Source organism: Lepidochelys kempii, chromosome 7, assembly GCF_965140265.1.
Source record: "Lepidochelys kempii isolate rLepKem1 chromosome 7, rLepKem1.hap2, whole genome shotgun sequence".
Classification (NCBI taxonomy): domain Eukaryota; kingdom Metazoa; phylum Chordata; order Testudines; family Cheloniidae; genus Lepidochelys; species Lepidochelys kempii.
Window position 1 is genome coordinate 15,626,889 of NC_133262.1, and position 13,662 is coordinate 15,640,550.

The 13,662-nt window shown below is 38.7% G+C and overlaps 1 protein-coding gene across 2 annotated transcripts in view; it reads left to right on the plus strand.

Annotated features, from left to right (window-relative positions):
• The window catches only part of ITPR1 (inositol 1,4,5-trisphosphate receptor type 1), a 247,403-nt gene that overhangs the window by 99,775 nt on the left and 133,966 nt on the right, over positions 1 to 13,662 (plus strand). For both annotated transcript variants that reach the window (XM_073351182.1, XM_073351183.1), the window contains 6 exons: positions 2,277 to 2,415; positions 4,430 to 4,481; positions 5,580 to 5,748; positions 5,844 to 6,014; positions 10,961 to 11,026; positions 11,650 to 11,787. In XM_073351182.1, the coding sequence (XP_073207283.1) occupies positions 2,277 to 2,415; positions 4,430 to 4,481; positions 5,580 to 5,748; positions 5,844 to 6,014; positions 10,961 to 11,026; positions 11,650 to 11,787 (735 nt within the window). The remainder of the gene's footprint in view (positions 1 to 2,276; positions 2,416 to 4,429; positions 4,482 to 5,579; positions 5,749 to 5,843; positions 6,015 to 10,960; positions 11,027 to 11,649; positions 11,788 to 13,662) is intronic.

Here is a 13,662-nt window from a genome sequence, read left to right on the forward strand (position 1 = left end):
TGCTTAGAAGGTGTTGCCGAGGCAAACACTTAACCCTTTGAAACGCTTTTTGCATGCCCCTATGGCAGAGATTATCTTCTGGATGGGAGTTACCAGTTGTGCACATGGGTAACTCATAACTGAACTAAAGGTCAAAGTTCCATCTTTCTGTTACAGCAGGTTTTCACTTATCTTGCTATTTAACAGTTAATACTTTTTACGGGGATGGCTGCCTTAAGAGGATAGTTAATATTCCCCTGGCCTGCCCTGTCAAACTCTAGAAAATTAAAAGAAGATCTTATTGGGGGTGGCTAGGTAAACTGCCTTTGTTTGATAACTCTACAGGAGGGGAAGTGTCCTGAGTATAGAATAAAACACATTTGACTGGTCACTACATTTTCCTAATAGTCTTGATTATAAGCCACTGATACCAGGAAGCCATAAGGGTGATTTTAGCCCCCCTCCGCCAGATATCATGTTGTGGTAATGATAATGCTCCAAAAGTGAGCAGAGGCCCTTTATAGACCGAAAGGAGAACAGTCCCCTTTATGGTGATTTTACAGTCTAATTCACACAGGCCTAAATGCTGCTGGTACCCCCTGCTGGGTAAAAGAATGCCAAACAGCAGTAAAGCTACACATAAGGAGTTTTCATTGAGCTTGCTTGAGCCACCAGTGGTCCTCTGTGTAGCAAGGTGCGGGGCTGGCTTTGTGTTTATATGGAAGAAACAAACTGTGTATACAGAAGGCTTGTAGTGGGATAAAATGAAACATCACAATTCATAAAGCTGATTAAAGATAAATATCACTTCTCTGGGCTGGAATGAGGTGATTAATGGTAGATTCTCTTGTTAGTTTAGACAACATTATTGAAAAACATGGGTAACAAAATTTGACCCCATTTTTGCAGGAATTGTTAAAGCAGAGCACTATGTTGGACGTGATCAGAAAGATGCAGTCTGTCATAATAGAATAGGGAAATTAGAAAATAAGTTAAATTAATAAAAATTGTATAGGATTCTTGAATAAAATATATGCTTACACAGGGAAGTAGATTACTTCTAATTCACATCTTGAGGTAGAAAGTTTAGATGTCCAGGCTCAAAGTTGTTCTATTAATTTGGGGGATATAATTTTTCAAGGTTTTTTTTTTTTTTTTTTTTTAAGATCAAATTATTCTATCAACTGATTGAGGGGTTTAAAATATTTAAAAAGGCATAAGGAGAGGCTTTGTCCTTTGTTTATCACTTACTTTTCCCTAAAGTATAGACTGTTAAAAGGGGCGGGAGGGGAAATCAAGGAAAATGTATCCATGCTTGTAAAGATTTATTGATGACTAAACGGTTGAGAAGACATTAAATTTAAAGTTTTAAAACTAGAATGTATTAAATATGGGGCAAATGTAGCAATATTTATCCCTGCCAAAATACATGATTAATGATGAAAGTAAATATATCTTCTTAGTTGGGATGATGCGACACACTCTTTGGATGGTACATCTCTCCCCAAGGGAGTAGTAAGATGTTAATTTTGTAAAACAGGATATCAAAGTTCATGTTTGCATGTTTCCATTAGTACTGACTGAACTCTTAACCAGTGATTGGTTTATACTACATGTTTTATTTAAACCCTTGGACACATCTACAAAGGAAGTATGGTACGTTGATTAGGGCACTATCCTGAGTGTCAGAAGAACTGGGTTTGATTCCCTGCTCTGTCTTAAGCTTCCTGCGTGACCTTTTTGCAGTTTGATTAGGCCCAGATTTTTAAAGCTATTTCAGTGTCATTGTGCTCCATGTCAGAATGCCTAACTGATTTAGGAGCCTACATCTAATTTTCAGAAGGGATTTTGGCACTTTTGAGTCTGAATTCCGTTGACTGTTGATGGGATTGAAATCAATCCCTATGCATCACAGGTGTGTTGTGAAGATAAATACATTAGATTGTCAAGCACTCAGGTACTCTAGTAATGGGCTGGGGATTGGGGGGACATAGAAGTACCCATTAAATCTTTTAGATATTTTTGCATTCATGGCTCTTTAAATTGGCCTCATACATGTGGTTATGCTTGTAGTAGAATCTTTTAAAATAAAAATACCTCAAAGTACTGAATTTTGGATTACTTAAAAAGGAGATTTTGCATTCCCCTCCCTTCATGGTAAAATCTGCAGTTTTCGGAGTATGTGGATCTCAGTTGTTAGTTTACACAGAGTGCAGTGTTACAGTCTTGAGAGATATAGAGACGTGATGTAAAAATAACATGTCTATTTCCATTTTCTTAAAACTTTGAATCATCAGTTTATTTTGAATGTGAGGTTGGATTACAGAATCTCGTGCCTACTGTGTATATTTAAATGCGAGTTTGATGAAAGCAATGCACAGACCTCTGAATCACCTACTGGAAGCAGTAACCAAGAGGCCCCAACTAATGTACCAGGTGAGTTATTTCATAAAGAGTTTTTTAAAGAAGGGAGTTCCTTAATGGCTGAAGTACTGATTCAGCAATGTACTCAAGCTCATGCTTGACTTGAGGCACATGAGGGGCCCCACTGAAGTCCAGAACATTGCTAAATCAGGGTCTAAGTGTGACAATTACATTGACTAACTTTTCCACATAGAGCAAAAACTAGAATTGTTGTCACTCCCTCTTATTACCATGAATTAAGTAATTGACCCATCTCAGTCTCAAGGAGCATTACAAAATCCATTTAAAATGCATTTTGAAAATTGATTTATCATGGCCCCAAACAAGGACTTGCCTTGTTATTTTCAAACAAAGTTAAAGTGACCCACAATCTACCTGACCATTGCCCCAGCAAAGTAGCCTCCAACCCAATCTACTTCCTCCCAAAACAAATCCTGGGAAAACAGGTGAGTCTTGCAGATTTTCCTGGAGGTCTCTAAATCTGAATTTTGGTGGACCAAAGAGGGAAAGAAGTTATACAGCGAAGTCCGCCCCGCCCCTCTCCCCGGGTCTCTTCTGATTAAAACCACGATGCTGAAAACTTGTGCCCCCTCGGATGTTGCTAACTGCTGAGATATCGGCTAAGGAGAGAGGTGATGTCCTGTAGCCAGGATCTGAAACATTTAGGGCTTGAAGTCCTAAACTAAAGTATTTATATTTGATCTGTGTTACTTGTGCTGAAAATAGGATTTTTTTTAATCAACTTGAGGATCTGTTCTCTAGATGCCAGAAGGGTTTTAGATGTGTAACTTCTCCGCACCTCAAGAACAAATATTTTAGTTTCCATTCCAATGTGGGTCTGTAATGTCTCTTGTTCTTGGACTGGAGGGTGGAATGACAGGCTTTTGATCTGGGCCTTTGGAGTCAGGGTGCTTAGAATTCCCCTAGAGTGGAACCAGTGCAGATCTATGTACTTGTCGTACTCAATGTGAATTTAAAGTGAAAGAGCGTAAATAGTTCTCAGACAGATGTATCTTCCCCTTGCTGTCCCCACTGCTCACAAGAGAGATTGATTCAGGTCCCTGTTGTAATGCAGAACATAAATCTGGGGGCCAGAATTAAAGTAACAAGTCAAGGACCCTGTTTTGCAAGATGCAGAGTTCCTTCAGCTCCCACTGACTTCATTGAGAGTTGTTAATACTTAGCACCTAATAAATCCAGCCCTGTGCAAGCAAAATGGTTACCTGAGATGAGGCTTCACCAGCCTCTGCAGACAGTGGGGTGAGCTAGGTGATCTAATTGACGACATCTCTAATTACTAAGATTCTAGCTAAAACATTTTAGTTCTTTCCCTGCCAAAAAGCAGGGACTGCCATTTACTCTGTGTCTGTACCATGACTAGCACAATAGGACCTAGACCTGACTAAGCTTTCTCGGTATTCCCAGTCAGAAAAAGTGAGATCGGGGAATAGCAGAGGGTTATTTCCCAAGAAGCAGTGTTCAATTGGGAAACTTTCTAAGAATATGGCAGAAATCGTTTGCCTTGTATCTTTTTATTCTAGAATAGTCATTATTGTTAACCTGCTGGCACATACCTCCTGCTGTGAAGGGCAAAGGCCTTGGTGGTGATAGAAAGTGATTCCTATCATCAAGGGGTTAGTTGCTTAAAGCTGTCAATTAATAACGGAAATGCAGGGCATTTCCTGGGGTCGATGATGGCCCTTCAAGTCAGACACTAATTCCCATCAATGCTTTGCTCTGAAGCAGTTATTGAAAGTATAAGCTAAAAATCGGTGATGGAGGAAGAAACATGGATATCTGTGACGTGGTTCTGAAGTTTAATTGGCAAATAGAGAACTTTAAGAAACACCCTACATTAGTTTCTCAGACAGCATCCATCAATTCTCAACATACTTTTCAGCTCATATTGGTCCATTCTGCTACATTTGTGTTACCACTTACAACTTAAGATCTCTTTAGGCTACCAAAACAGCTACAGTTTGTATCTCTGATGCAATAATCTTACCTGCATATTTCTACTTTCCAGGAGCTCTAGACTTTGAACATATTGAAGAACAAGCTGAAGGGATCTTTGGTGGAAGGAAAGTATCTCTTCTTTAGTACGTCTATGGACATAGTTGCTCAAAAACTTTTGTTTTGACAGAATATCTTTGATGGAATTTAAGACTCTTCTCCAAAGAGGAATTTTTAAATGTAATTGTTCACCAATAGAAGTAAACATTTTAAATTTCTGTTTTATACATTTTTTATTGCATTTAGGCTTAGTGTGTTCTGGAAATCTACCAGACTCTCAAAGTAATCATACTTGTTTCCTATATGTGACCTACCCAACTCACTTTCCTGTGACCTGTTTTCTTAGACGTGAGGCTCTTCTGTTTGTTATATAGCCTGGAATTTAAGTGCCAGCATACACAACAGAATAAAGTTTAAGGTTTTGTAGCTTCGTGTCCCCAGTAACAGAATGAGTGTTCCGGTCACCTTTTTAAACCTGGGGGGTACAAAAATCCATTGGATATAAAGGTGCTGTCTCAATTAAACAGTAATGTCCCTTAGGATTAAAAGCCAAGAAAAGAGTTAAAGCCTTTCTTCAAGCTAGGAAAGCAAAGAAATAAAAAAGCAGGGATTTCTCCAACTAGAAGATTCTCATGCGAGTGTAATCACTTTATTATCCTGCTCTGTGCATGAATGCGAGAGAGAGAGTGCTGAGTATTGATGTGTAAATCTAAGGAGAATTTTACTTACAGCCTAGATGAATCTCTCAAATCTTGAGTGTGAGACTTCTGGTTCTACTGATATTTTGGCTGTGCTCACCTAACTGCATACACACATCATTCAGCACAGAATACGCAGGAGTCTAGGACCTTGTGTTCCATTTAGCAGGGACTAGTAGTGTTCCTTATATCCTCACTTCAAGCCTCCTGCCACTGGAGGGCAGATCAGTGACAAACTGGAACATTTGAGCAGATCCAACCAAGGATAGTGCTACACAAAGCACTGTTGTCCCTAACTTGTTCAAAGCCAGCAGCGAATGAGAGCCCCAGATTTCTCTAATTTTTTATATGGTTTCCATAGCAAAATTATAAATGCAGCTGCAATCATTTTCTGTATGCAAAAAGTTGGTTGTTTTATTAAGGTGGGGGAGAAGTTAGTTTACTCTGCCTTTTTTTCTTTCTTTTCAGTGATGAGAACACCCCATTAGATTTGGATGATCATGGTGGCAGGACTTTCCTGAGAGTTTTGCTCCATTTAACCATGCATGATTACCCTCCACTGGTATCTGGGGCACTTCAGCTACTATTCAGGCATTTTAGTCAGAGACAAGAAGTCCTTCAAGCTTTTAAACAGGTATGTGTGGCTATTATGTGTATGTCTGCTTTCTGCATGCAAGTGTTGCAAGTTTTTAAAATCTCTGTGCAACTAATGGATTGCATTCATATAAGGTTCAACTGCTTGTTACCAGCCAAGATGTTGACAACTACAAGCAGATAAAACAAGATTTGGACCAACTGAGGTCTATTGTGGAAAAATCAGAACTTTGGGTTTACAAAGGCCAGGGTCCTGATGAGACTATGGATGGAGCGCCAGGTGAAAATGAACACAAGAAAAAGGAGGTAAGCACGTGCATCTTGGTAGTCAATGTATATGAACTATTGGAATATCTATTTGGGTAAATAATGCCTGTACCATATTTAAGAAGTAGTGGGGGTGCTGAGAACCAGGGTTCTCAGCTCCGCACAGCTCCCTGATGTGAGCCCAGCTGCACCCTGGCTCTTGTCTCTCCGCTCCCAGCTGGGAGTGTGGGGTGGGGGTGGGCACTCAGGGCTTCTTGCCTCTGGTGAGAAAATTCACACCTGGAGTCCAGTCAGCTGCCTGGCTGCGGAGCTGGGAACCCAGTTTTTCAGTGGAGCTGTGAAATTGACAAGACAGCCAACAGCTGATGTAAGTAAGGCAGCATCTACACGGACACTGCATCACCCTACCTACACCGATGTAAGCCCTGCATCTCTCGTGGAAGTGGAGTTATGTCCGTGTAGTAGGGCATTTACGTCAGTGGGAGCAAGGCTATAGTGTAGACACTGTCATAGTTAGGTCGATTTTATAAGCTGTTTTATGTCGACCTAACTCCGTTGTGTACAGCAAGCAAGAGATTCAGTCGAATGTAAGGCTGAGGTAGGTGGTGATGGGAGTTAGCTATTCACATCCACATACCGTTATTGTTCTTGGTCGATAAGAATAAGTTACTTATTGCCTTTCATACTGATAGAACCCAAATTATGCTTTACAGAATTAATATAATTACTGTTGAATAACAGTGGAGAGAGGTATTATTGCGGGGAATGACTGATTACAGACAGAATGTGACAACTGATAAAGAGGGATAGGATGTTACTTTTTGTAAAAACACTCTACCCTTGTATTCTGGCAGAGGGATTAGTGTGATTTAACACAAAAACACTTTTTAATATCCAGGGTGGATTTAATTTAAATCACTAGTCAGGAAGACTCGCTTTAATCATGGATTTCTACATAAAAGTGCATTCTTGTTGGTTGTTACAACCTTAATACGTATTCTTCACAACTCAGAGATAGATGTAGGTTTCATTTTTAGAAGGTACACACTATGCATTTTTAAATGATTTATTTTGAAAACTTTTCAAATTTAGTTTTACAGCTATATCAGAAAATGAACAATTGTTTGGTTATTTCATTTACCAAAGGTAATTGAAGCAGATAGTTCACCTCCCAATGACTTCATAAATATCTACAAATTAACATGTTAATCATTAATATTTGGAGGTTTTTCTTAACATGCTGTATTAGGAGGAAAACATCAGCAGACATTTAAATTGTCTTATTTAACTAAAACAACAATGTTATGTATTCTGGATTTTTTTCTTCATCAGCAAACATATATAATATTTTAACAAAACAAGCATATGAATTTTTGAATTTAGTTAAACATTCAAGTTTTTTAAAATCAGGTTTGTTTTGGTTAAAATTGTTAACTAAAATAGTTAAATGAAATATTTAAAAAAAAATTAAATTGACTCTGTCAGCCAGGTCAACATGAGAAACTTAAAATATTGGCTTCTGCAGCTAACTCAGTTGTCTTCACCTTCATTTTCCTGTTTGTTCATAATCTGGAAAAGAAAAACAAGCTTTCCTGCTTTTTCAGGATTTCTCAATTTGGAATGAATTAGTCCAAAGGAAGAAAATATTCTTTCTACACCGGCAGAAGAAATTACTGCTGTTAAAAGTGAGATTGTCACTTCAACAGTCTCTGAATCCAAGTGCTTAAGTGACTTCCACCAGTTCACTGGTGTGACTTTCTTTAAAACGTCATCAGCAAACATATATTTCTTGAACGGTTCACCCTTAGCTCTGAAGTTTATTATAGTTGTCATTCTGGAGGGATGATTGCTGGATGTCCATGTCATAGCCAACTCCTCTTCTTCATCAGTTAAGGTTTCACCCTAGTACCAAGTATTGAGAATATTTGCAAGAAAATGAGCTGTGAGGTAGTGCTTGACCCATTCCTTTTTTTAATGCTTGTAATTTAACTCTGTCGTTGCATATTTCTCTTTTTAAGATCTCACTCAGTTCCTTCCAAATTTCAGCAGCGTCAGCAATAAATCAGCTATTGCCCTGCATTTTGTTCAAGGCTACAGAAATAGGCTTTAGGGTACTCGGCATGCGTTCAACATTTCTCTGAAGCCCAATTTTGAGAAAAATGCTATCTATTTTTTCACTATTTTGTTCACAAACTGACATCAGATTAAGCCAGTTCTTTATACCGTGTTCAAAACAGTCCATTACTGAGTTCCATCGCCCGTTGTGGGAGTGTTAGCTTGGTTCCTCCCACTTTTTTCAGAGCAGCTGCTGCAAAGTGGTTGTTATGGAAGTATTTTGAAATTTCAACATTAGCCTTTATTTCGGGAACACTGAAGTCTTTGGCTAGGAGGTGCATCAAATGAGTACTGGAACCATATGTTTTTAGCTTGGGACTCTCTTCACTCTATTCTAAAAATTTCTTCTCATCTTGGATTTGCAGACATTGTCTGTGACCAAGCTGTGTACTAGACATTTTGAATTTTTTTTCAGTTTGTTATAGCTTTTACTGCTACTTCTTGTAAGTATTCTGCTGTGTGCATTTCCAGATATATCAATTGTTTCTGTAAGGAAGACATTCCCTTCTTCTGTTGTCACACAAGCACATACAACAGGATCATTGTGGCCATTGCTCCACCCATCAAGACTCAGGTTAACAATTTTATCCTCTAGGCCTTTTGCACACTGCTCAATTTCTCTTTCATACATTTTATCCAGCAATTTGCTTGTGATATCGGCTCTGTTGGGTGGACTGTATCCTGGTCTTAATGACTGAACCATGTTAATGAAGTGTGGGCTCTCAATGATACGGAGAGGAGAGTTTGTTGCATAAACAAACTGGGCAATTTTTTCATCAGTTACCTCTTTTTGTAATCTGCTGGTTCTTATCACAAATTTTTCTATGGTTGTTTCTGGATGATGGAGTTGTTTTTATTTCTTTTTGCTACAGGTGATATACTGTGGCTATGTTTCAGAGTAGCAGCCGTGTTAGTCTGTATTCGCAAAAAGAAAAGGAGTACTTGTGGCACCTTAGAGACTAACCAATCTATTTGAGCATAAGCTTTCGTGAGCTACAGCATCTGATGAAGTGAGCTTTAGCTTCTTTTCTTTTTACTGTTCCTCAGACGTTCTTGTCAACTGCTGGAAATGGCCCACCTTGATTATCACTACAAAAGGTTTTCTCTCCCCCCTTCTCCCCACCCCCCCGGGATTAGCTCATCTTAAGTGATCACTCTCCTTACAGTGTGTATGATAACACCCATTGTTTCATGTTCTTTCTGTGTATAAATCTCCCCACTGTATTTTCCACTGAATGTATCCGATGAAGTGAGCTGTAGCTCACAAAGGCTTATGCTCAAATAAATTTGTTAGTCTCTAAGGTGCCACAAGTACTCCTTTTCTTTTTGTGGTCATGTGACATACATGATGTGACTGACACACTATCATTGGCAGATAACTCTGAAACTATAGAAAATGATGGTGATCTTGAAGTTGGATAGTCTTCAGAATCCTGTATGTTGAAGATAGATTCTCCTAAACAAAATAAATCGATGCAGTTATTTAATTATTATTACCATATTGGTCATTTGGTATTACTCATTGCATTCACTGACACTCAGTACTACTTTCAAGGTCAATTGTAAAAGGAAGATCTGCCTATTTCAGCTATTTATTTTTTTATCACAACTGCATCTAAAATGATAGTACCATAGAGTAACAATTATATTTTTTGCTCAAACATGAGACTTCAAGAATAGTCCAGGAGGACAGTCAGTCCTTACGAAAGAAGTATGAAATAAAAAAAGTTTACCAACCTGAAGATCCTGCATGTTCAGACGTGTTCCTTTCATTATCTTCAACCCAGCTTCCTCCTGAGAAGGAACACTTCTCGTGATGTTGTTTCATTTGGGGCACTAGGTCGTGCATTTCTTTGTTGCACTGTTTGCATTTTGCACTCATGCCTGTCTTACCCACAGGTAGAGGAACTTCATTAAGATATTCCCAAACTGGGTCTCTTTTATGGCCTGCTGCCATTATAGGTTTTCCCTTCTAGTGAGAGAATGGTATGGTAGATCTCAAATCTATGAAGGCTACACTCAGAAAGACCTCAAGACTTCTGGAATATGCTTCTCAAAACAGTTTCACTTTTGTTTCTACTGCCTGTCCCTCCCATCTCACATTTATCTCCAGACTTCTTCTCCTTGTCCAGATCCATTCCGCCCCCAGCAATCTTCTATTCATTGAACTTTTTGAAACTTTACACTCTTAGAGAGAGGTAAGGGATTGACTCTGTGTACACAAATTTGCAGAGGGACAATAGGGTTGTGGTCTGTTATTTCTCACCTCTGTTATTTCTTTGTTTAAAAACATTTTTGCTGTTAACAAGCATGTTATCTCTGGAGGCACAAATCCACAGTTTGAGAACTGCAAAACTAAGCATCTCTTATGGTATCTTCTAGACTGAACACTGAGTCCCATTGCGTAGATAGAAAGATTAACCTAAATAATCTATACAGAAGCCTCTGGCACCCCATAAAATTGGGTCCGTAATCTATGAACTATTGGAACTCATTTACAGAACTTTTCTTAAATATTACATGAATATATTGTCTCATACTATAGAATTAGAATTTATAATCCCTATTTCATGATGAGATATCTTTGAGTTATAATGTATCTTTAAATAGTGTTTATTTTCCCTCAGAAAGCATTTTATCAAAAAAATCTGATTTTTAAATAAAAAGAAATCCTGATTTTTTAAAAAAATTTTTAAAATCATTTATTTTTATTCATCCTGTTAGTACCCTCAATCTTGTCATAAAACTGTAAGGTGACAACTGACAATTTTGGTCTTTGTAGATTCAGTTTAATACCCATATTTCTCAGCCATAGGAGCTATCAAAGAAAATACTCTAATCGATTAATAGATTATTGGTTTTGCCCCTAGGAAAGCCACAGCAAGTCACAAAAACATGAAAGTACTAGCAGCTATAATTACCGGGTGGTGAAGGAGGTAAGACTTGGTTTCTTTAAATTGAAGTATAAACTAATGGTGCAACTCCGATTTTAGTCTGAATTTAAAAAGCAGGAAACTGAGTCACATTTACACTGTGAAAATTACTTGCTGAATTCTAATTTGCTGAGTAGTAAAATATCCCAACTCCAATGAGACATCTAGAATATAGCCAACATTCGGAGTACGTATTTTCCACAAAAACAGATTATTCCAAAATGTAGCATTAATGCCGCTTATTTCAATGGAAACCCAAATTTTTATGATTATAAAGGATATAAAAGAAGCAGGAAAGTCTGGAAGCTCATTTAAATCTGCCCTCTTTCTTTAGGGACTTGTGCTCCATTGTACCGTCTAATACTTTTAAAACTAACGTACAACAAGAAACCTGTCTGTGGTGGCTTGTAAGTGTTAGAAGATTCTAGGTTTGACTCTGAGCTGGCAAATGCCTGAATTAGTTTTAAATGGATTTTTTCATGTCTTTTTCCCATTTGCCATTTCCCATTTCTGTCTGCTTGTCTGTCATTAGACTGTGAGTTGCTTAGGTCAGGGAAGTTTCTATCTTAACATAATTTAAACCAAAACAAAAAATTGCAAGTTCTAAAGCAATTTTCTTCTCCCAGATTTTGCTTCGGCTTAGCAAGCTCTGTGTTCAGGAAAGTGCTTCGGTCAGGAAAAGCCGGAAACAGCAGCAGAGATTGCTGCGGAACATGGGAGCTCACACTGTGGTTCTGGAGCTGCTGCAGATTCCATATGAGAAGGTGGGTTTTGCACACAGCTATTCCCTTACTTTACAGTTTTGCTGACCAATATAAATAGCTCCCTGAGATCTCCTTAAACCTTAGTTCTTTCAGTTACCTTTGGCATCAAAGAAGCTATTGTAAATATTCATGCCTCTTCAGGAAAAATTTATGGTTTATAGAAGTATTTGGTTAAATGTGAAACTTCTGATGACAACAGACAATATTCTAAGCTAATTGCTGAAGCACCAACTTCGTCCATTGTAGTTCATCAGATCAAGAGCTTGTCTGTACTGGGGCATTTAAGAAAGTTCATTCAGATTAACTAAAGGTGTGAATTAAAAGTGGATTAGTTAAAATGCGTTAAACCCTTGTGTGGACACATAAAGAATAGGAGTACTTGTGGCACCTTAGAGACTGACAAATTTATTGGAGCATAAGCTTTCGTGGAGCACGGCTGCTACTCTGAAACCTGTCATTGTGTCGACACACTCATTCAGAATTACAGTGGTCTTAATTTAGTTTATCTTTAATTCTGAATGACGGGTTAATGCAGTTTAACTAATCCACTTTCAATTCACACCTTCAGTTAATTTGGATTAATTTTCCTTACTGTTCCCCGATAGCCAAGCCCTGAAGCTTTGACCTCATTGCCAAAACCAGGTATGTGTTTACTTCAGGGTAACTAAGATCCATTAGATTCCCACTGTCCCACACAGTTTGCTAGTAGCTGGGAACGGGCAACAGGGGGTGGATCACTTGATGATCATCTGTTATGTTCATTCCCTGTGAAGCACCTGGCATTGGTCACTGTCAAAAGACAGGATACTGGGCTAGATGGACCTTCGGTCTGACCCAGTGGGGCCGTTCTTATGTATAGTCTCATCTAGCTACCTTGCAGTAAAAACAACAGCAACTTCTCGCCAGCAAGATTTACAGCAGGATAGCTAACAAAAGGTAGTTATCACATGGTAAAAAACCAAACACCTCTTTAGTAGTAAAGGCGTAACCTCAGAATTGTAAACTATTCCCTAAAACAGTACAAATACTTTAAGCACACATGATAAATATCTGCTTTCTAGCGAAACAGTGACTGAGTATAGAGATAGCTTAGCCCTCAGGGAGTGCTCTGCACTATTGAGCAGGTGACTGGAGTTTTATTTACAGTGTTCTTAGCCTCATTAATACTGTGACTTTCTGTCACATGCAGCCACTCCACTCTACTGCTGGCTAGAATCTTTTTCCTGGCTCGCCCTGGTCACTGGAGGTATGACAGGAATTAATGCCATGGTTTGAGGCATTCTAGGTATTGGAGGGTAGTAAGTTGCCAGAGAGTGAGGTGAATGGCTTCTGAGAGACAGGAGATATAGAACGGGAGTGATCTTGAAAATCTTGCCCAGTTTGAAAACAGAACAGATTATCTAGTGTGAAGCCCCAAATTGGTTTGATGTGGGGTGGGGTGGGGGTTGTTTTTTTACATTTTGCCTTGGAAAAATTAATTGGGCATTAACTCTGTTACTTGTGAAACATGCTGGAGAATGAAAAGTATAGGGGATGAAATCCCCTGTACTCAGAAGCAGCATGAGCACTTGCATGAAAGTTTCCCTACTGTCATAGAACCATAGAAATGTACTAGTGCTCAACCTGGCTGTGGAAGTAAGTTGGTCTCCTTGGCCTCTCTGCTGAGCCTGCCGTTTATGCTGATTGGATTTTGTGAGATGAACTGCAGAATTACCTCGAACCACAAACATTTCAAGCAGGGCACTGACCAACTGTTGAGTGCCAAATGCTTTTATGAAAGAAAGATGGCTCATTTTATAGCATTGACTGTCTGTTACTCCCAGCTGAGATGCATTTATGTGTCAGTTAAGTCAGAGACATGGTTGTACCTTCTCA